We start from the raw sequence: 20692 nt of genomic DNA, 5'->3' as shown, positions 1-20692 counted from the left end.
TTCATTCAATAGTTTGATAGCAATATTCCTTTTGTTTGATGGTTATTTAGTTGTTGATTTGTGTTCCCTATTGTTTTAGAGTTCCTTGGGCCAAGTTCAGAGATCTATATTTTCTTTATAAAAAAAAACAACAAAAATCCTGCAAAGTCTGCTCGTCTTATGGATGTACTCCGGTGTGGTTTCAATCACGTTCAAGTCTAGTTTTCATCTCTTGTAATGTTTTTCATTCATCCATTTAAGCAAAATACGGTCAATCTTAATAGCAAACCTGAAAATGAAAAATATGTTTTAAATCTAGACATCTGCTGTGGTATAGAATTTTTTTCTCCAGAATTTTAATAATTTTTTTGAGAAAAAAAGTGTATATCTTGCACTTTATGAAAGGCCCAAAGGTGGGGTCAACATGCATGTAGATTTAACATAAGCATCGGCCCCCGCTTGGATTTTCAAAATATGTTAAATACAAAAAGGTATGGGTATGAGAAGCTTAAATCTGGAAAAGTTAGTTTCAGAATTAATTCTGTGAAAAATGGGACCTCCTTGACTGTCGCTGTTAGAGTTTTACGTATCTGCTTTAAAAACCAAAAATACAGATTCGTGACCATTTGCCCTTAAACTTTTGTTTCTTAATCAACTATATATTACAGATAGAGTGACTTGTTTTCATTTCGTCAGTTCCAAACCATTACATTGTGTCTTTTTCGAGATGTCAACTGCATATACAACTATTGTAGTTCAATACATTGCAAAAGAATTCCAATACAGTTCGATTCTTTGTGAAAATAACGCAGGTGATTGATTGTATGAACTTGATTGTCGCATGGGCTGGTAGACTGTGATCCTGGTGACGAACATGGCTCAAGAAATACTAAATGCATGCAGCATGTGCACACATACCAACTGTTCGTTTGCCTGCTGGACAGACACAATAGTATACTTTATATACAATAGTATAGTTAACTTTTAACTGATATGATCCATTGATTCATTCTTCTATGATAACTCTCTACTACCCATCTTGACTTTGTACGCTGGCGATCCTCGTTGGCAGTCGTATCATGCTGTTTTTGACCTGGTAGAAGATAGGAAGGCATGTACAAGGAAAACCCTGAACCTCGGAGCAGGTCCAGCACATCCCTAACCCCCGGTCAACAATCACATTGTCATCATCACTGAGCCACTAATTCAGGTTTTCAAATGATTGGAGTATTTTTTTCGAGATATTTACATCATTTTCATTCCCTTAAAATGGATCAATAGTATCTAGTAAATAGCCGAACTTGACATGAACTTAACATAGTTGCGTTTCTTTTGCCCACAGTATGAGGATCTTTGAAGAGGGTGTCAGCATTTTGAACATTGAATTAGATTTAATTACATAATTAATGTTTTATTAAATAAAGCAAAATGAAATGATAGTTAAGGGGACTATTACCTTAGATTTCAACCTCAGGAATTCGGCCTAAGAATAATAAGATATATCAATAATTAAGCGATACAGGCGCCTACACCGTCAACTTTGTTGTTTTTATACATACGGGGTCGGAACATTGTTAATTTGTAAACAAGAGCTCGCTCGATTAATTACGAGGAACGCCGAATAGGTCACATGGTTCGTCACGTGACGAAGTCATTCACTTCAGTCGCAAAGAAAAAATGGATCACGAGGCAAGTGTAAACAAACACACATCTAAGGCACGACACTTAATTTTGCGTCTTTCTGTTAATTTTTGTTTGCAGTAAATGATTATTTAGTGTTATGATATATAAGTTTTAACAACCAAACTTAGTAATTCGTTTTGTTGTGGCTTTGTCATGCGATAATCAACTTTTTTATCGCTGGCGCTTAACTAGTGGGGCCCGAAAGGGGGGTAATTACAATCGAAACATAAACTTATTGTCTCTCTGTCTAGATCTCTTCCAGATTTTTACTGGAATGTTACTGTATTCTTTGCCGATATCAACAGGAATTGATAACTTCTCTGTTTAAATAGATATCGTTTTCCATTCAACAGGCATCAATATATTTGATATAGATACATGCAATTAATAAACAGTGTGACTCGATCACGCAAGAATTAGACTAACTCTATGCCTCCCATGTACTTATATAACATGTCAAAAAGAATGAATGTCAAAAGTAATGAGTTGGTCCAGTATCTTTCTACTTTTCTGTCCTGTATCAAGTTCTATTTTCTAGTGTTCCAAGAAATTTTTAATATCTTCGGTTTTAATTCAGATCAACACCAAATTGTTAGCCAAAAGTAATGATTAAATGGTCGCAGTGACTTTTTGTAATTAACAGAAAGTGTTAGTTTTGTAACATACTCATAGAAAAAATAACGTTTTATATCATTTTTTCATAGTGTTTTCTAACCATATAGTTCCTTTAACATTTTTTTCTGAATATTTATCAATTTCTGTTCTGACAGTTTACAACCTCAGCCTTAAGGTAGCTGTTCAGAGGATAGATAACTTTTGCAAAAAGCGAAATCATAAACGATATAATTCATGTGTTTTGGTATGTCATAAAAATAGAAAAATAGTAGTTTTTGCATAAAAAAAAATGATCTTCATGATTATTGGTATTAATGCATAGGGCATGTTTGGCGTGCTCAAAAAAGCATTTTACCGGTTTTGCAATAACATTATTTTTTGTCTGTATACAGTATATATATGTGGAGAGTTTTTTGAGTATAAAAAATATTAGATTGTGATTAGAAACATACAAAATCCTGTTGACGATGTTGGATATATTTGTTTGTTTTATGAAATTTCGCATATTTTTCTAACTAATGGTGCCACTACGCTTACTTCGTGTATGACAATATAACATATATGTACTTGGTATCTCAATTACTGTAAATTCGTGCACTATACAATGATATCAGTTATTTGAAAATTGAAATTCACCTGTGACAAATATCAAGCGTTTTGCTAGAGTACCCTGTCACTCAATCTGGTTTTATGCAAGGAGGTCCAATATGACTATCTGTAGTGATAATGACTAATCCTTTATGGGGTAATAATTGACTTTTCAAGCAACCAAGCCAAATCTATTTAGTTTTGATAACGTTAAATGCTCGTTATATTTTGTCTTTATTTTACAGAGAAACTTCTATCTACAATGTAGCACCGAATTGCAGTTCGGTGACGTTTACCTGTAGACCCGGTAGGTGTCCTCAACAGTTAATCCTCAGATTTGACCACATGCTGGCACAATTATGCTTCGGGCATCGTTTGTTTGGTTTATCAAACTACACCGTGTCAACGACATCAATGGATATTCTTGTATCCAGAGGTTAGTATACCATTCTATCCTATTCCATCCGTGATATGTGAGGCGAAAACCTTGAATTTCATTTAAACTCAGACATTATGTTGTACACAACCTAGACACTTTTATAACGTTATTGATTCATGACGTCAAAATAGGTTTGTTTATATACACTACTTGCTACAAAGTGTATACCTTATACAACGACATCGACCATATAGAAATATATCTAATTAACACAAATACCTTGTCAAATTGCATTCACCGTATCAAAATATACATAATTAATTCAAACAAATATCTTGAAAAATTGCATCCACCGTATCAAATTATATACAATTAATATCTTGTCAAATTGCATGCACCGTATCAAAATATATATAATTAATTCAAACAAATACCTTGTCAAATTGCATCTGCGTCAACCGCACTGAAATATGTCTAATTGACACTAACAAATTCCTCATCCAATTGCATCAACCGTACAGACATATATCTAATTAACGCAATCAAATACCTTGGCCAATTGCACCAGCCGTACAGAAATATATCTAATTAACACAAACAAATAAAACAATGCCTTCGGGATGCAATTGATTGTCTATTCTCTTTAATTCTTAAACATAAAAAGAGTCTATTGGAAAGTGATAATAGCTTTAAGTATGTCAAATTTTCATATTTTATAACATCAGCGTATTCTTGTTTCCAATCGATCATAATTACTCTTTTGTAGGCGACGTAGCAGTTTTAATAAATATCATTTACATTATCACAGATATCAATAGACACTTATGACATTAATCCTGCTTTTTATAGGTAGGCCTGTGTGTATACCGGAACTTACAAACTATAACGTCACTCTAACGTGTCATGGAGATGCCGGTCAGGTGATATTTTTGAACCAATCATCCTATCGAGAGCAAAAATGAGTTCATGAACTACGCGGGCTTTATGTCTAGTCACTTGAAGATGTTCTGTCAATGTTGAAAGGATTGTCCACCACATTTGTATTGAACTGTGTACGGTGTAAGGGAAATGAATTGCCCACTACGTTGTCCGTATTTGTATTGAAATGTGTACGGTGTAAGGGAAATGTATTTATCTCATGCGCAAGCAAGGGCTATGGTTTTCCCCTGTCTCCAATATTTATCCACAGCGGTCGAAAATATCTGCCTCCCATATTTTTGTAATTAGGGTTTGCATAGCGTAATTTTACCTTTAAAGTAAAAAGTCTAAGTTACCATTTCGAAAATCATTTTTGTATGGCTTATAATGAATTTTGCATTGGATATCTGAAACAATCATTCCCTATGACGGGAAATTCCATTGGAGACAAGAAGTTGATCGAATTGACACGTAGATAGAATGCTATTTACCTGAAGCTACGAATTTGAGTCCCTTTTCACGCCATTTCTGTTGTAATTAAGTAAATTAATAACTATTACAACGATACGGATACTATATCAGGTAAGGGATGTATTTATTCAATCTAATTGCCAGGGTTAAAGTTTAAATAAACTTCTGATCTGTTTACACCCAACAACTTTTCTTCGGTCTGTCAATGAATTCCTGCAAGTTGGCCTTGTTAAAGTATCGGAATACGGCTGAATATGACATTTGGGTGGAATACTTTGTGATTGTTACTTTTTGTCCTTTCCTCAAGCACCAAATTTCATCTGTAAGCATAAAATACGAGTGTGTCACTCATACAGAAATATACGGAAATACTAAGCTTACACCAGTAACACTAAACGTATAACGTGTTTTATGCAATATAGTAATAAATAATAAATATCGGTAGTCCTGGTAAAATAAATCGATTATAAATACGCTATTTGCATTGGATCGTACCAAACGTAATCTGTAGGCCAGTACAAATGACCACAATTCAATACATTTTGATATATTTAATGAAATATTGCCATTCAATAAAGTAATTCATCACATCAGAGCAAACAAATTATTTTAGATACGATTTTATATACATGTATTTCTACTTGATATAAAAGTTTCTGAAAATACATGTACAGAGTAAAATAAAAATAAATGACGTCGTTTTTTTCTATCTAATACATCAAGTTATATTCTGCAGAGGCAGATAAAGCTCCACTTCAAAAAGGACGAAGATCCAGTGTTTGCTTTAGACATGAAATGTATGCTCGATCTAAGTATGGATTTAGAAGAAACGACACATTAATTTTAAAAAAAACGCATAAAGAGTTGCATGAATCCCCTTGGAAAAAGTCAGATTTATATCCGAAAGTAATGTGTGGACGAATGTATACACCTTAATTCCATTCAAAGATCCTGCATATATCGATAACAGCGTCCGGGATACACATATGACATAGATTAGATATTAATAAATCATGCCTAATCATATTAACTTACTTTTCTTGAGAAGGTTTTGTTTGTCACCGATAAGTACATCTTCAGTACAGCTATAAATACACAGTCTGAAGCCATCCTTACAACCCCTAGCGTTAACCACCAGAGACCTTTTGGGATCAACCATCCAGGGATAGTCAAATGTAATCAGTCCCTCTTCACAAACCTTTGGTATCTTTCCCCGTCTACAAAAACAATAAAATATTGATTTTTTGTCGATGATAAATTTTCTATATATACATTCTCTATTCTTAAACATATATTTGTATTACCATGAAACTACTGAAATAATCATGTTGTCTTTTACGATATTAACTCTTACGGTGTTGCGAAAATCATTATCTTACCGTTTCATTCCAGCACGTACATCACACCGTTTCCGAGACTGTGCTCCAACCAGTCCACAACAAACTAGCCCCATTAGGGTTACACACAAAACTCTTCTTTTGCCCAGCATTGTCAATATTTCGTTAGTTTCCTCAAGTCTTATAACCTTTCGTTATTTCGTTTAATTTTTTTCTGTTCGATAGTCCTCTCTCAAGACTAGTCTGAAAAGATAGGTTTAGAGTCAATCAAAACGGCTTGTCTTATTTTTAAGAGATCTCTTCAACCTGAAGAGTGTGAGCGCGTTTTCTTATGACCAAACAAATGTATATAGACCCTATCAGTGTCCCCTGATTCAGATCATGTCATCATTCAAACGAAAATGTTCATGTCCTGTCCTCCAGCCGGTGCGTAAATAAACTATAAGAGTTTTGTACCGAGATATATACATGCAACACCACACAGAACAATAGCCGCGTGTTTATCTATTATGTATCACACCTATCAATACCAGGTATGACAAACAGGCATCAACAGTAAAGGTACTTACCGCCAACATGCATCGCAGATACTGAAAAACAGTCACAAATTTAGATTGATTTAAGGTTCTCGCAACAGCTGTGGTCATATAAAGACGGAATATAAATAAAGGATTTGTCCGTAGTCTGTGAGGTCATTTTTCGGTGAGCAATATAACCAAACCAATATATGTTAATGATTAATATACAGAAAAGTTAAATCGTAAGAAGATGAAGTTTCCGTTTTAGTACAACTAGGGTTAAGGTTATAAAAGTTGATCGATTATATAATACCAAGCTGTTGATCATAAAAACAACATTTTTCAATTTATTTCAAACTCAAGGCAGCTTCACATTACACGCCGATTTTACAACACCAAAACGAAATTGTATTGATATAATATAGATATAAAAGGAAACCGGGAGAAAAATACTAATACTAAATACTCTAATACTTTTCTCGTAGTCAAATACGTTTGATCAGAGGATAGTAGACTAAGTGGATCTATTGATGCTTCCCCAGTATTCAGAATCATGATTTGACCTTTGGTGGACGGAGAAGACGCTTTACATTCCGGAACACATATTCACATAATCTAGTACTCCTTGCATTGCAACAATTTCAAACTTAAAATATCAATACATATTAGGTTAGTTTAGGCGATGATCGATGATGTCAATAAGACTACATATATAGCCATTGGGAATACTCCTTTTGTTTAATTCATATTTAATCAAATACAGTTATACTTTGTTATTTCTATTGAGAAACACATTTCCTTGGTTTTGTAATTGACATAATTTCATTTCCTAATCTTCTTTATTATCATAAGAAGTATTGTCAGGTAGAAATCATTTACGTCACAGGTAAAATCAAACAAACGATAATTCATGACTAGAAATTCCAAAATATATCAAGTAAAAACGGTTAGATTGTTATGAAACTCTTGTAACGTTACGAGAATTCACAATTCGCAATGTCTGTCGTTGGACTGATTTCGGTGCAGTCAATGAGGATAGAGTTTGGAAAATAAGCGCTCTACGGACTTTTATCATCGTATCATAGAAGTTCGTGGGGCCCAAGCCATAACTCCGTAAATGAAAATAATGATGCACGAGCTACATTGTTTTATTTTCGAAGCTGCAAAACAATGCGCGTATGGAATAACTACAGTAGGTATAACAAATGATAGAAAAACAAATCAATGCACAGTGAGATTGATAGTTTAGTTAATAAAACGCAAATTTACAAAAAAAAAAGATATCTACATTGTTGTAGGAAATACATGCATATGAAATAAGTCATAGTTGTGATGTGCGTTCAACAATTATTAGAGAATGATGATATACTAGTAGCTTTTAATATCATACTTAGATATGGTAGGTGTTTGTGGAAAATTCAAATTTAAGGTCAATTCCTCTTTTTCGATCACGGTATATACACGCTATTTTGTTACAGAATTATACATGTAAAACGACACCTGTAATAGCAATGTTTCATTGGTATTGATATATCTTATCAATTCATTGACGAGGTTTAGACTAGCTCATATATGTCATATTTTGTTCCCTGTGGTATAATTTAGAATTGGATACCGCCTTATGGTCTGCTGATTGCCAGCAAACAAAGCTCACCGCTCACACATAGAGACATGCTACCATTCAAAACATTTCTGGAGTTTACTAGAATATGACCATGTGTTTCGGGCAGATACGCGTCGATCTATGGCAAGTTAGGGTGAGGTCAAATTCACAAAATGAGAACTCCTGAAAAGTAGAGAATTTACTTGCAATCTAACAGCAACTTAAAAAAAAGATTGACCTATTTTTACGACTGATGAGTCTAGAGGTTACTGTAAGGTGTAGTAAATCGAATGAAATCTGACATTTATTTTTTTTTTTTACTCAATTTTGTGTTCTGCAACACTGAGGATTTTATATAATGCACTGAACTGGAGATCATTTAAACAAAGAGGTCGTGAAATATCTACTAATACTAATCACCGTTTAAACAAAGTTGATCAAAAAAGTCCTTTTAACCTCAATATCGACGATGAAAATTATTTGTTTATCTCTTCCTTCTAGCACAATAAACTAACCATGTTTCACTTATTGGTTTAAAATGCTATTTCACCTAGACCCTGACACGAAGTTAAATATCGTTTTACTCAATGGTGTTCTAATTCAATAAAATAGAGGAAAGGTTTCCAAGGCAAAATTTCATATATAATGTTTCAAAATATTCATATATTGAGCAGATGGCGCAGTGTTCGATTCCAAGGATGAACACTGGACATTGTCGTGTTTTATTGAATCATGGAATCCATACTCGTATCAAATGACTTCCCCTAGTTAGCTAGATTATCACTATAAATTCTAATGAAACAATCATTGATCTGTCAATACACCTTGGGCGTTGCCAGGAAACAGGTTCACGTCACGCATAACAATGCTTAATCGGAAAAATCAATCGAAGATATTTTCACAAAAGTAGAAAAATCGATATTAGAATCTAGTCAGTATTAACAATAACCTAGTTAATCAAATAACTTCTTTTGCTTTAAAACGAAAGAATAGCTTTCTCTTGTCTGAAATCTTGTTCAAGCTGACAACAAACTGTTGTCAACTTCATTCCCATTTATACAATTATGTAACGACGAAAATGCACTCATTTCAATTGTGATCATTTCAATGCCTGTTCACATCGATAATTCGTAAATGTATACAGACTTATTCTACTTCGCCTATGTATAATTGATTATTTGACGGTATTTATAATTAATTATTTGACGGTATGTAATCGCGAAAGCAATCACTAGAAAGCGTTAGTGCCAGCATGTGAGCTGGAAAGCAACCAGTCAATAAGGTACTGATGGATGGAGACTGTCGCTACAACATGACAGGGAACCTCTTTTACAAGGTATGAATATTGCATGTCAATGATGCTCTGACGATGAACGGGAAAAGTATATAATGCTACCATTCATATGAAGTGCTATTTCGTTAACCATCCTTGTAAATTCTATCCTACATGTGCACATTTGTAATTCATTATTATTTCCACACATTAAGAAAACATATATTGTGCCATAAAGAATTCTAGAACGTGGGATCTGAGTCGGTATTATGGCATAAAAAAGTTGTTGCCTTCTTGAAATTTCAGATAGATATCTCATGTTAAAGGAAAATATAATGTATTTCAAATAAATTTTCGATAGTTAAAGTTTGTTTTATAAGGAAAATAGACACCAATCAGAAAGTCGTTACTGTCCAAATTTTCATATTGTGGCGTTATACAGATGACGTCGACTCGTCATTAAATGTGTTATTTCAAACATATTTAATAGTACCATCGAACAAACGACTAAGATAGGTAAAATAGCTATATCGTAAAAATAGCTTAGACCATTTAGATTTGTTAATCTCAATAAGACTATAAGGATTCCATAGATTTGTTAATAATTTAAAGTTACAATAGGGTTATTTTAAGAGAACATTGCTTGTGCAAAAACTGGCACCGAGAATATAGCGAATTGTGGGATCTGTCATTAAGCCTACTGTTTGGATGGATGATTTACAGAACTTAAGCACGCGTGTCTATTAATAGTCGCTTATGTTGCTGGCTTTTTATTTCTGTTCAAGTCATCGATTAATGTATACGTGAAACTAGCTGAATTATTGAGAAGGTTACGGCTGAACGGACACTTTTCAAATTGATTTGTCATTATAATGACAATTTACAAGAAACTATATACTTTATTTCCAACATTAAAAAATATAATCATCAATAAAATAGCATATGTTAAATCTCACACAGATCACAAGAAAACAAGCATGAGGAAACTAAACATTTATATACAAGAAAACAATTCCTATAAAGTATTATTTTACTGTAGGTTAAGCCTGCACTGCTTTGCGTTATTTGATATTGTTGGGAACGTCATGTGCTTGGCTCTATATGTAAGCTTCCAAGCATGTCTGCGGAAAGCCATTCATTGGTGCTGTAGGTAATTTGTTGGTGAAAGGTATAGAGCGAATTCTGAATTCCTGATGTGTCCATGTATATAGGAGTAATCGTATATAATAGTATTTGTATATACACTGTAGTAATTACAAGGTAATGGTCGTGGTATCATGTTGAATGCTTCAGAATATTGTGACGCTACTCAACAGTAAGTGAAGATCAAAATGTCACTTAGTAACACGACGACTGTTAGTTCCCATGACAACACGACACTGACCACAAGAACAAACTGCTGGACAACGACCGCAGGTACTACACTGTCTCCTGGAGATGATGTCGAGGCTTGGATTGATGACGCTACGTGGATCCTCACCAGTTCCTTCATCATATTTACCATGCAATCAGGTAAGTTGAGAATGGAATATTATATCAGGTAAGTCTAATGACATTATAATCAGGTAAGTCTGTAATGACATTATATCAGGTAAGTCGGTAATGACTTGTTACATCAGGTAAGTCTGTAATGACTTGTTAGATCAGGTAAGTCGGTAATGACATTATATCAGGTAAGTCGGTAATGACTTGTTATATCAGGTAAGTCGGTAATGACATGTTAGATCAGGTAAGTCGGTAATGACATGTTAGATCAGGTAAGTCGGTAATGACATGTTATATCAGGTAAGTCGGTAATGACGTACGATATCAGGTAAGTCGGTAATGACTTGTTATATCAGATAAGTCGGTAATGACATGTTAGATCAGGTAAGTCGGTAATGACATGTTATATCAGGTAAGTCGGTAATGACATGTTATATCAGGTAAGTCGGTAATGACTTGTTAGATCAGGTAAGTCGGTAATGACATTATATCAGGTAAGTCGGTAATGACATTATATCAGGTAAGTCGGTAATGACATTATATCAGGTAAGTCGGTAATGACATTATATCAGGTAAGTCGGTAATGACATTATATCAGGTAAGTCGGTAATGACATTATACCAGGTAAGTCTGTAATTACATAGTATATCAGTTATTTTGACAATGGCATATTTCATCAGATAAATCGGCAATTTATATTACTTCAGGTAAGTCGGTCCAGGTAATTCGGCAATGTATATGATATCAGGTAAGTCGGAAATGGCATCATTACTTTATCAGGAAGCTATTGTTGGTTTGTTGAAAATATGAATAATTATCATATATGATATGTGAAATGTGTTGTAGGATTCGGACTTTTGGAAAGTGGTATGGCCAGTCGGAAAAACGAGGTAAACATCATGGTCAAGAATGTTGTCGACGTTGTGTTTGGCGGACTTACCTATTGGACCATAGGGTACGGACTGACCTTTGGAGACTCGTCCGGCTCTAATGGTTTCAGCGGAGTTGGTTCTTTCTTCCTAGATCCAGGCAAGTAGTAAGACGTTGTATAGTAATAGCTGTTTTAAGGTAAATAGGACTAAATCTCTGGAGATGTTTTATTTTCTTGATTATCAAAATTTCATATCATTCAATGGAATAAACATATTCAAAATTTCACTGCTGTTTTATTTAACAGAAACATCTTAATATATTATTAAATTGTTTTTAAGAAATCACAAAACAAAATCGATCTGCTAGATGAAATGACGTTTTAGCCGGCAAACATTTCACTTTCTTTGTGGTATTGCCCTTTAAATACAAATGTTAACATAATGTATTTTACATCAATTGCAAAACAACTTATACCTATAAATGGCTTCAAGCAAAACAATCTAAATATTTTATACCTTTAAACTGGCACGGGATTAAGAATCTACTTTTTGTTTTGCAGATGAAAAGCACATGGGAACTGTTTTCTCTAAGTTTATATTCCAAGCCTCTTTTTGTACTACGGCGACGACAATTGTATCAGGTTTGTGTATGACGTCACACTTCCCAAAGCGGCACAAGTTTTCAAGTTCCCATGTCCCCCCTTCTAAATCGTACAGATGTCGTATGTCCTGCTATGGCCATTTCCTTACGTAGTTAACTTTAGGTGTGTGTTTGGGGGGGGGGGGGGGGGTTAAAGGTTTGTTTTATTAGACAGCGCTAAACTGGAAATGACATCACATCCGTTTATGAAGTGGACCCGAAATGGTACAGAAATCATCGGAATGATGTCAATGACTGCAATCTCAAGTGTCTTACATTCACATGTTAAACGAAATTTGAACAACTAGGACTATACTATTGAGTTTGCGACTTATGTAGCCGGAAGTTTCGGCAAACACGTTGTTGTCGTATGTCATGTATAACTGAATATGTGTTGATTCTGTTTTTATTTTAGGAGCTATTGCTGAGAGAACCAAACTGACAGCTTATATAGTATTCTGTCTCCTGAACACGCTTGTGTATAGTTTCCCTGCTCACTGGATCTGGGCGCCCACGGGCTGGCTCCGGAAGCTTCACGTTGTCGATGTGGCTGGCGTGGGGCCGGTCCATTTAGTTGGCGGAACTACAGCTTTGATTGCCGCCATCATGGTGAAGCCTCGTTATCAACGATTTTCAAAAGAGGGCGGAACTGTGCATCATGGTAACTCAGTAAACGCCCTCCTTGGTTTATTTATACTATGGTGAGTATTCTAGACGATATCACGCTAACGTCAATCTACTTTTATCGTATTTCGTAAAATACAAAACTTACAATTAGAGCAATCATAATTTAGAGGAAGTCTTTCGGCGCGAAAAACACTAAAATGATAACCACTAAAATTAATTTTATGTAAGATTACTATTTTTCATGCGAAAAGTACGGACTTTTCCTTTCATGAAGCTTGTAATTGATGCCGACGATGCCTTTCTTTGCAAACGCTGCATGTTTCAGGATACCACATAGATATTTTATATATTTCATTTATATGTACATTTTGTATTAGGATACCGTTTATATATATTAGGATACTATTGATATTATAATACTATTTACATGTATGGGGATACCATTCATATATATTAGGGTACCATCATATATATTTGGATACCATTTTTATATATAAGCATATTGATGTTGCAATACATCCCACAGAAATATTTAGTCTTCGTTTATTATTTAGAACAGACTCTGGACTTGTGTGTACTGAAACAAGCGATAAAAAAGAATTCACCATTTTCTTTTATGAGATATTCTTATCAGCTATTTTCTTTTAAATCACTCCCATCTTTATGATCCCAAAACCATTGGTCCCTGACACAGGCTACGTCATATCATACGATTGAATGTTGTGTTTTGACTCCTAAACTGAAAAGTTCTTATTTACAATTTAAGATAGTTCAAGTAAGTTTTCTGCTCAAGTAAATTTGTTAAATAGAACATATGTATCCTCATAGCACTTTTAATTGAGGGGAAATGTGTATTAATCTTCTATAACGACGCCATTTGTAAATAGTTTGCCGACCAAATATTTGTATTTCCTAATGTTTATAGTATATGTCGTTGTATATTACGTACTGACATTTACAGGTGGGGTTGGCTAGGCTTCAACTGTGGGAGTACGTTTGGAATCAGTGGCGGGAAATGGAAACTAGCCGCCAGGTATGATCAAATATGTATTTGGTTTGTTTACTCTTTTCACTGCCACTAATGTTACAATTTAAGACACCAGTTGTATTTATATAGAAAACCAGCAATACTTTAAAGAGATAGTAAATATGTATGACTTCCAATATTAATACACACAATTGGCATTATTGGTTATATCATAGTAATATCAATTAAGCCACTCCGTGGTGCCCAACCAATTTTTATCAACCTCGCTACGATTAAGAGAAAAAAAGGATATCACCTTAACTGCATATTGCTAACTTAGCGATAAATTGTAGACAGTAAGTAACAATTCGAACATCACGAGTGTTTTAAATAGCACGAAGAAGGAATTACATTATTTAGTTATAGAATTCCATTTTTCAGCAGAATGATTTTTGGTGGATATATATTTCAAATGGATATGTTCTATTGAAGGTCTGCGGCAACAACAATCCTAGCAGCTTGTGGTGGAGGAACTATGGCGTTCATACTAAGGTACGTTCTTCTCTTAACAAAAGAGACAGTATGTAGTCCTACCATGAATATGTCCATTGCTATTTCGATACCGACCATTCCCAAGTTTTTGTATACACAAGCCTGGCAGGGTACTCGATTGTCACACATTGACAATAAGGTCTTTTGATCTTTTTTACACTTTGTTTAATTGATAAAATATATATATAAAACAATAGTGAATGCTTACATAATAACGAAACTGTTATTCTAACTCAAAATCGGTCAAATGAGGGCAAGATACAATCATAAATATATATTTGTATTGAGACATTTGAGAGGGTTCAAACAGAAAAAGACCAGGCGTTCAGATGGTAAGCGTCTTCAGCGACGAAAGCCTTTATGCAGATCTAGGTCAAATCGGGGTTCAGCAAACGGACCACCAGGTATATCGACAAGCATCAACCACGTCTGACTTTATATCGCACAAGGGAACAGAATATTTCTAAATCAAATGATGATGTAACACATATCTACCTAAAACGTGGACGTTACTCCATCGCCAAGTCTTATTGGATCATTACCACTTCCGTATACCATATGGCTTATACTACACGTGCTATTATAGATGGTTACTAAAAAAGTATATATAACTTATACTGACAAATGCTTTCTTTAACAGTTTCTTCATACACAAAGGCAAATACGACATCGCTTTGTTAGTGAATGGAATCCTTGGGTCTCTAGTGAGCATAACAGGTAAGTTATCTCTCGGTTTAAACCACCGACGCAAGCAACTGACATAAACAGAGTGTACAAAACTATATAGAACATGACGTACGTCGTTCTATATCTTCCTTGTGTCTCTTTATAAATACAATTACGTAATAGTGCAATTGCGGTTTTCGCTTATCAAGAAAAGCATGGGAATCCCCACGGAAACACTGGCTGTTTTTGATACATCGGAGTAAGCTCTTAAGTGTTCGAGTGTCTATGTGTCAGAAAGTATTATCACGATTTAACTTCAAGTAAACACTTGTATAATGGTTTTACTCATTGAATTGACGTAAACTCGTATGAACTTTTTTAACTTTATTGTTATTTACAAAGAGCTTTAAAATATGACATGTAGGCTAATTATAAATATCAGTGATGTTCTCTAATGAAACTCAGTTAAGAAATGCAATTAACGATTAATGCTGAATCAAAAACGGTATTCGATTTGTTTTTACGTTTAGAGTTTCCTTTGTTCTACTTTGTAGAATGATATTCCGCTCGGATAGTGAATACTAAGTCCGGTAGAGTGTAGTCGTGTCGCTCAGCCAAAGACAGTCAATGTCATGTATTAAACACGAATAAAGCGTTAACACAATAAGTGTAATAATTGATGATTTTTATCCCTTAATTAAAGAAAAATATCACATGATGGAAACTAGTATTGACATCAGATATTCAGGCGTGAAATTAATGTAAAAACGGGAACGCGACAAACATCAAAAATGAAAAATAGATAATCAGTTGTTGCTTCTGCCTCTTCAGCCTGTCCTAATTCAGTACATGAATATATCATTCTGAAATGAAAATATCAATGGTCTTTTTATTTCAGCATTAAGCATCTTATCTGAAACGCAGTATCCTTACATATGGTGTCAATATTGTAGGCAGCTAGGTTATTTAAGCATTGAACTGCTTTCAGTTGGAAGTTATGGGCTGATGAATGCCAACTGGACAAAGGCAAATTTAATTAAGCGCGCTAGCGCTTCATGTTGAATTTGCCTTTGTCCAGTTGGTATTCATCAGCCAATAACTTCCAACTAAAAGCAGTTCAATGCTTATATTTACATTTGACAACGATTTTTAAAGACTATATCCAGGAATTTTGCTCCGACAATGAATGAATGAACAAATTATTATCGTCAAAGACGGAACAGCCTTTTCAACGGCCATCTTTCGTTATCGCCGACGTGACAATTATGACATCACTATATTAATGACGTCATAATAAAGATTTGGAAGTTATGGACTCATAACTTCCAAGTGAGCTTGGTAAAGTTATGTAGTGGGGCTGCAGTGTAAATGTAAATATACCTATATAACACGCATTACAAACACCGTTACTTCTCCACTTATGCATTCAGCCATCACATAAAGGAAATAACCAATACCACCTTAACAATTATTGTATCTCATCTTCTAGGTATATGTGCCGTAACAAGAACATGGGTTGCTGTTATCATTGGAGCCATTGGCGCATGCGTGACTGCCGGAGCGGAGGCATTGCTTGTGAGATTGAAAATAGACGACCCCGTTGGAGCAACAGCCGTCCACCTTGCGGGATCTCTCTGGGGGATGATCAGTTGTGGTCTGTTTGCCACCAAAGACAACGTGGAAATGTCATTTAGTTTCCACGATGGTCTCGTTTGGGTAAGAAATGATTTTAGAGAAAATATATTGGCATGTGCATACAGCATCTCACTGGCGGTCACGTATCTATAAATATTTGATAAACATTTTTTTTTTCTTTTTCAAGAATGTTATTCTTTTCCACAGTAATTACATACTACCCCTGCATTTCGAAGTATAAATATCATTGTTGAATTGCACAATCTTCAGCAGGGCAGTCTCTCAATGTTCTTTTCAAATATATTTCAACACAAATTAAGTTACACAGGAACTTTATAATGTAAACAATGTATATAGTGTGCCTAATTTAAAGACAACTATATTAGGCACTAAATATATGCAGTGTATATGATAATATATATATAGTATATGGCATAAAATTGATATGTTAATCATGTTAACAAGTTGTTAAGGAAAGAAATTAAGATGCTCCGTGAGAGTGTAGAGAAACAAAATCAGGGAGGTCCAGAAGCGTTTAGCTTATAAAAGGCCGAAGACCGATATACTGTATACCTGGTAATTTTCACCCCCGTTTATTTTTCGCCATTTTCGCCCTTTGAAGATAGGATAATTTAACAAGAAGGTGAAAATTTCAAGCTGAATTGAAAGATTTATAAACCATAGTACATGGGCCAAGTGTAGTCGGATCACAAACATACCCTCTTACTTTTCAACTGTAAAATCACGTACTAGGCTTAGCATTATTTTAAAATTTCAGTAATTTTTTTTTAATTATGTAGTCCGGTCATGGAAAAGACTAATTGTATAAGTTCACCGTCGCTTAATTGTGGCTTCCATTCATGTGCATGTATGTACATGTGAACAACAGAAAACACTGGTCAGTCATTACTCACGGCGCGATGACTTACAATTGATCGTGTTTGCTTAAAATAAGGAATCCGTGGATCAGAAAAAATATCGAATTTCCCGTTATTTCAAGTTTATAACTGACCCCTAGTTATTGATATTGGGAATTCAAGCTTTCGTATAATTGTGAAAGGAAAAATGCATTATCTTATTTTTGACATGAAGACAGTAACATTTTAGATAATATTGTTCTTGCTAATTTTAGGGCGGAGGCTGGTACCTTCTCGGCGTGCAGCTGCTAGCTATTGTCGTCATAATCGCATGGACGGTTGTGACGTCATCAATTATTCTAAAGGGCATTGACCTAACTATTGGACTACGCATGACTCTGGAGGAGGAGTTGTACGGCGCCGATTACTTTGAGCACAACGTTGAACCAACAGACGACATCCGGGAACACGCAGAACGTTTATTACGTCATATGTCTCATGAGGAGCGGACAAACCCTGCTTACGTCACATCCAGACCAATATGGTGGTGGTGGAAGAGAAGAAGAGAACGTGCTGCTACTCCAAAAAGTGAAGAGACGGATAGCGCATCGGGATACACTTCAGACGATTCTGGTATCAAATCTCTTCAGAAAAGTCAGACTTCTGAACCCACGACAGAGGTCACCGACACCGGGGAAGACCTTACTGAGGTGGACAATACAAACAGAGGGGAGACTAACGGTCACGTGCGCGTTACTGGAAACGGTAATCCAGATAAATGCTTGAAACATACATCGAATGGACATAGTTATGTCAACAAAGCGTTCCAGAACAATGAGGACGAGTCTTATGTTACGAATATGTAGGACACTGTGCACACTTAATGTCAGAACACTGTTAACAGGATAAAGCACAAAATGTCCGGAATGACGCTTCACGCTAAAGGAGGGTGCCAACCTGGGTCATCCTGCGGCCCCTCAGCGATCATTCTGATCTGTTACTTCACTCATAACAATAAGCTTTATATACGATGGAAACTGAGAATGTAAAAATTATACTGTTTGTGTTTTCTGCTAAATTTTAACTTTAAATGTAACAACATTAAGTTGAAAAAATTGATATATTGAAAGTGGGTCATAGTGAACTACATATTGGTCTATTTTGATAATCAATTACTTTTACTTTAAAGATGTTACATCGCTTACAAAGTGTTATTATTGTTGATTTAAAACAAGATAAATGGTTGTTGTGTTTTTTTATGAAATAAGTTAAATACTTTATGCTATTACTGCTTCCAAAAGTTCAAGCTTCTAATTGTCTCTTTTAAATTTAAAGTGGAATATAATTATTTGCATCCCGGAAGAAATTATATCGTGCTCCACCCCTACCAACATGTCGCATTGACTTATTCATGGGACACGCAAGCAATGCGATTCCATTTGTGCGCAGGTACGTTTCGGTGCATCGAGCACAACACATACATTGTTGTGGAGTAACTAGCTGTGATGTCACATACAATCGATACAGGAAGACAACAACGAACATTGACGGCACTTAACAATCGTAATGAATTAATGCTGCATGATACAATAATACTAATCTTATTTCACATAGTATGGTCGCTGTGTCAAACACTCGATGTTTCTATACACACAGACGGTTTGGACATAAACAATTATTGTAGGTATAATAACATTAATTGATTACGATTATTAACCGTATTTAGATATTGTGGTTATTAACATTTAAAAACGAAATGTTCTTGGTCATTAGAGTATCTCTATGAACTCGAAAATACAATTAGGCAACAAGGATGACGGCAATGGAATTATAAATGGGTGAAAAAAAAACAAAAAAATGACAAAACGAAAAAGAGAGAAAAAAAAATGAAAAAAAAAAATGAAAAACATATAAAGCACAACAAAAATAGCTAGGTTTAGTATGAAGCAAATCAAATACATGCTCTAAGGGATTCGGACTATGAAAATCGACTCATCTGCCAGTCAATGGCAACATAAAAGGTTACTCTGGTTTGATTTAAGGCTTATTATAGGACACTATTACATCATCAGACGCTTTAATTTACCAAAAAGATGGTAAAGTCACCGTAGTTAAACATTTTATTCTATGTGTGTTATTTGGATATACCGGTATTGAACTAGTACTTTAAATTAGAAATAAGATTATCTACAGGAACGCTAATTTAGTATTTGATAAGGCATGAAGGCATGAAGGCTGATGTTTGCTGCTAATATGTCATCAGTTCAACAGACCAAGACAGAAAGAGCAGGTAAAAACCATTCATATATGAGTTTAGTTAATATAAAGGATATGCTGAAAAGTGAGTATAAATTTGTATTTCTGTACCTAGCACGTACATGACTAATTATCTGTTTGTTTATTATGGAAAGGTTAACCCATATTCAAATCATACCGTAAATAACCTAATGATTTTCACTAAAATCTGTCACAAGTATATTACTACCGAGTGTCGTAGCGTGTCTTTTTTAACATTTAGTGTTGACGAAGAATTGTCAGATGTGTTAAAGACCTTTTATCACCTAACTGTCCACTTTACCATGTAATACGACTATACCATACATATCATACGAAACATGGTAATAACACTATTGTGATGTCATCAGTATCCGTCTCACGATCATCTCTCCATGGAATCACACACCGTACGAGTCGCCTGTCTCATATAGAAATGTATTCGAGAGATTGCAACACTATTCTTATGAAATCAACAGAATTTTACAGGCTTGACTAAGTCATATGGAATTTATAAATCTCGTTAAAAAAATGTTATGTTGCCTTTATCAAATTATTGATCAATATCAACTCATTTAAAACGTTCCATATGACACAGTCACTCATATTAGATGTACTATAATCTACTACAGGTCTTGTTTAATAAAACGGCATGAAGGAATATGAAATAAAATTAAACATTGGCTATAGTTCATTTATCAACTAACCCATCGATTCTTCTCTCACAAACATCTGAAAGATAATAGAATGCCT

General features: G+C 34.7%; 2 protein-coding genes across 2 annotated transcripts; one reads left to right on the top strand and one right to left on the bottom strand.

Moving 5' to 3' along the window:
• Window positions 1-3858: 3858 nt before the first annotated feature.
• LOC117334080 lies at window positions 3859-6498 on the bottom strand. Its single transcript, XM_033893518.1, has 3 exons — window positions 6013-6498; window positions 5669-5850; window positions 3859-4953 (listed from the first exon to the last, which is right to left on the bottom strand). Exons 1-3 carry the CDS (start codon window positions 6120-6122, stop codon window positions 4808-4810), a joined length of 438 nt encoding a protein of 145 aa, XP_033749409.1. The 5' UTR covers window positions 6123-6498; the 3' UTR covers window positions 3859-4807.
• A 2821-nt stretch (window positions 6499-9319) lies between these two features.
• On the top strand, window positions 9320-18909 carry LOC117335080 (putative ammonium transporter 2). Its single transcript, XM_033895000.1, has 10 exons — window positions 9320-9427; window positions 10658-10876; window positions 11696-11878; window positions 12282-12362; window positions 12777-13062; window positions 13950-14021; window positions 14448-14507; window positions 15148-15224; window positions 16663-16889; window positions 17941-18909. The coding sequence occupies exons 2-10, from the start codon at window positions 10696-10698 to the stop codon at window positions 18529-18531; spliced, it is 1758 nt and encodes a 585-aa protein (XP_033750891.1). The 5' UTR covers window positions 9320-9427; window positions 10658-10695; the 3' UTR covers window positions 18532-18909.
• The last annotated feature ends 1783 nt before the right edge of the window (window positions 18910-20692 follow it).

The sequence above is a fragment of the Pecten maximus genome, chromosome 9 (assembly GCF_902652985.1).
Source record: "Pecten maximus chromosome 9, xPecMax1.1, whole genome shotgun sequence".
Taxonomy (NCBI): domain Eukaryota; kingdom Metazoa; phylum Mollusca; class Bivalvia; order Pectinida; family Pectinidae; genus Pecten; species Pecten maximus.
This window is presented reverse-complemented; position numbering and strand designations above follow the sequence as displayed.

Coding starts and splice junctions, on each gene's coding strand:
- LOC117334080 (XM_033893518.1), bottom strand. CDS start 6,122: ATGCTGGGCAAAAGAAGAGTTTTGTGTGTAACCCTAATGGGGCTAGTT. Junction 5,851..6,012: donor GTACGTGCTGGAATGAAACG/GTAAGATAATGA, acceptor TTGTTTTTGTAG/ACGGGGAAAGATACCAAAGG. Junction 4,954..5,668: donor ACAAAACCTTCTCAAGAAAA/GTAAGTTAATAT, acceptor TTATGCTTACAG/ATGAAATTTGGTGCTTGAGG.
- LOC117335080 (XM_033895000.1), top strand. CDS start 10,696: ATGTCACTTAGTAACACGACGACTGTTAGTTCCCATGACAACACGACA. Junction 12,363..12,776: donor GGCGACGACAATTGTATCAG/GTTTGTGTATGA, acceptor TTTTTATTTTAG/GAGCTATTGCTGAGAGAACC. Junction 14,508..15,147: donor ACTATGGCGTTCATACTAAG/GTACGTTCTTCT, acceptor TTTCTTTAACAG/TTTCTTCATACACAAAGGCA.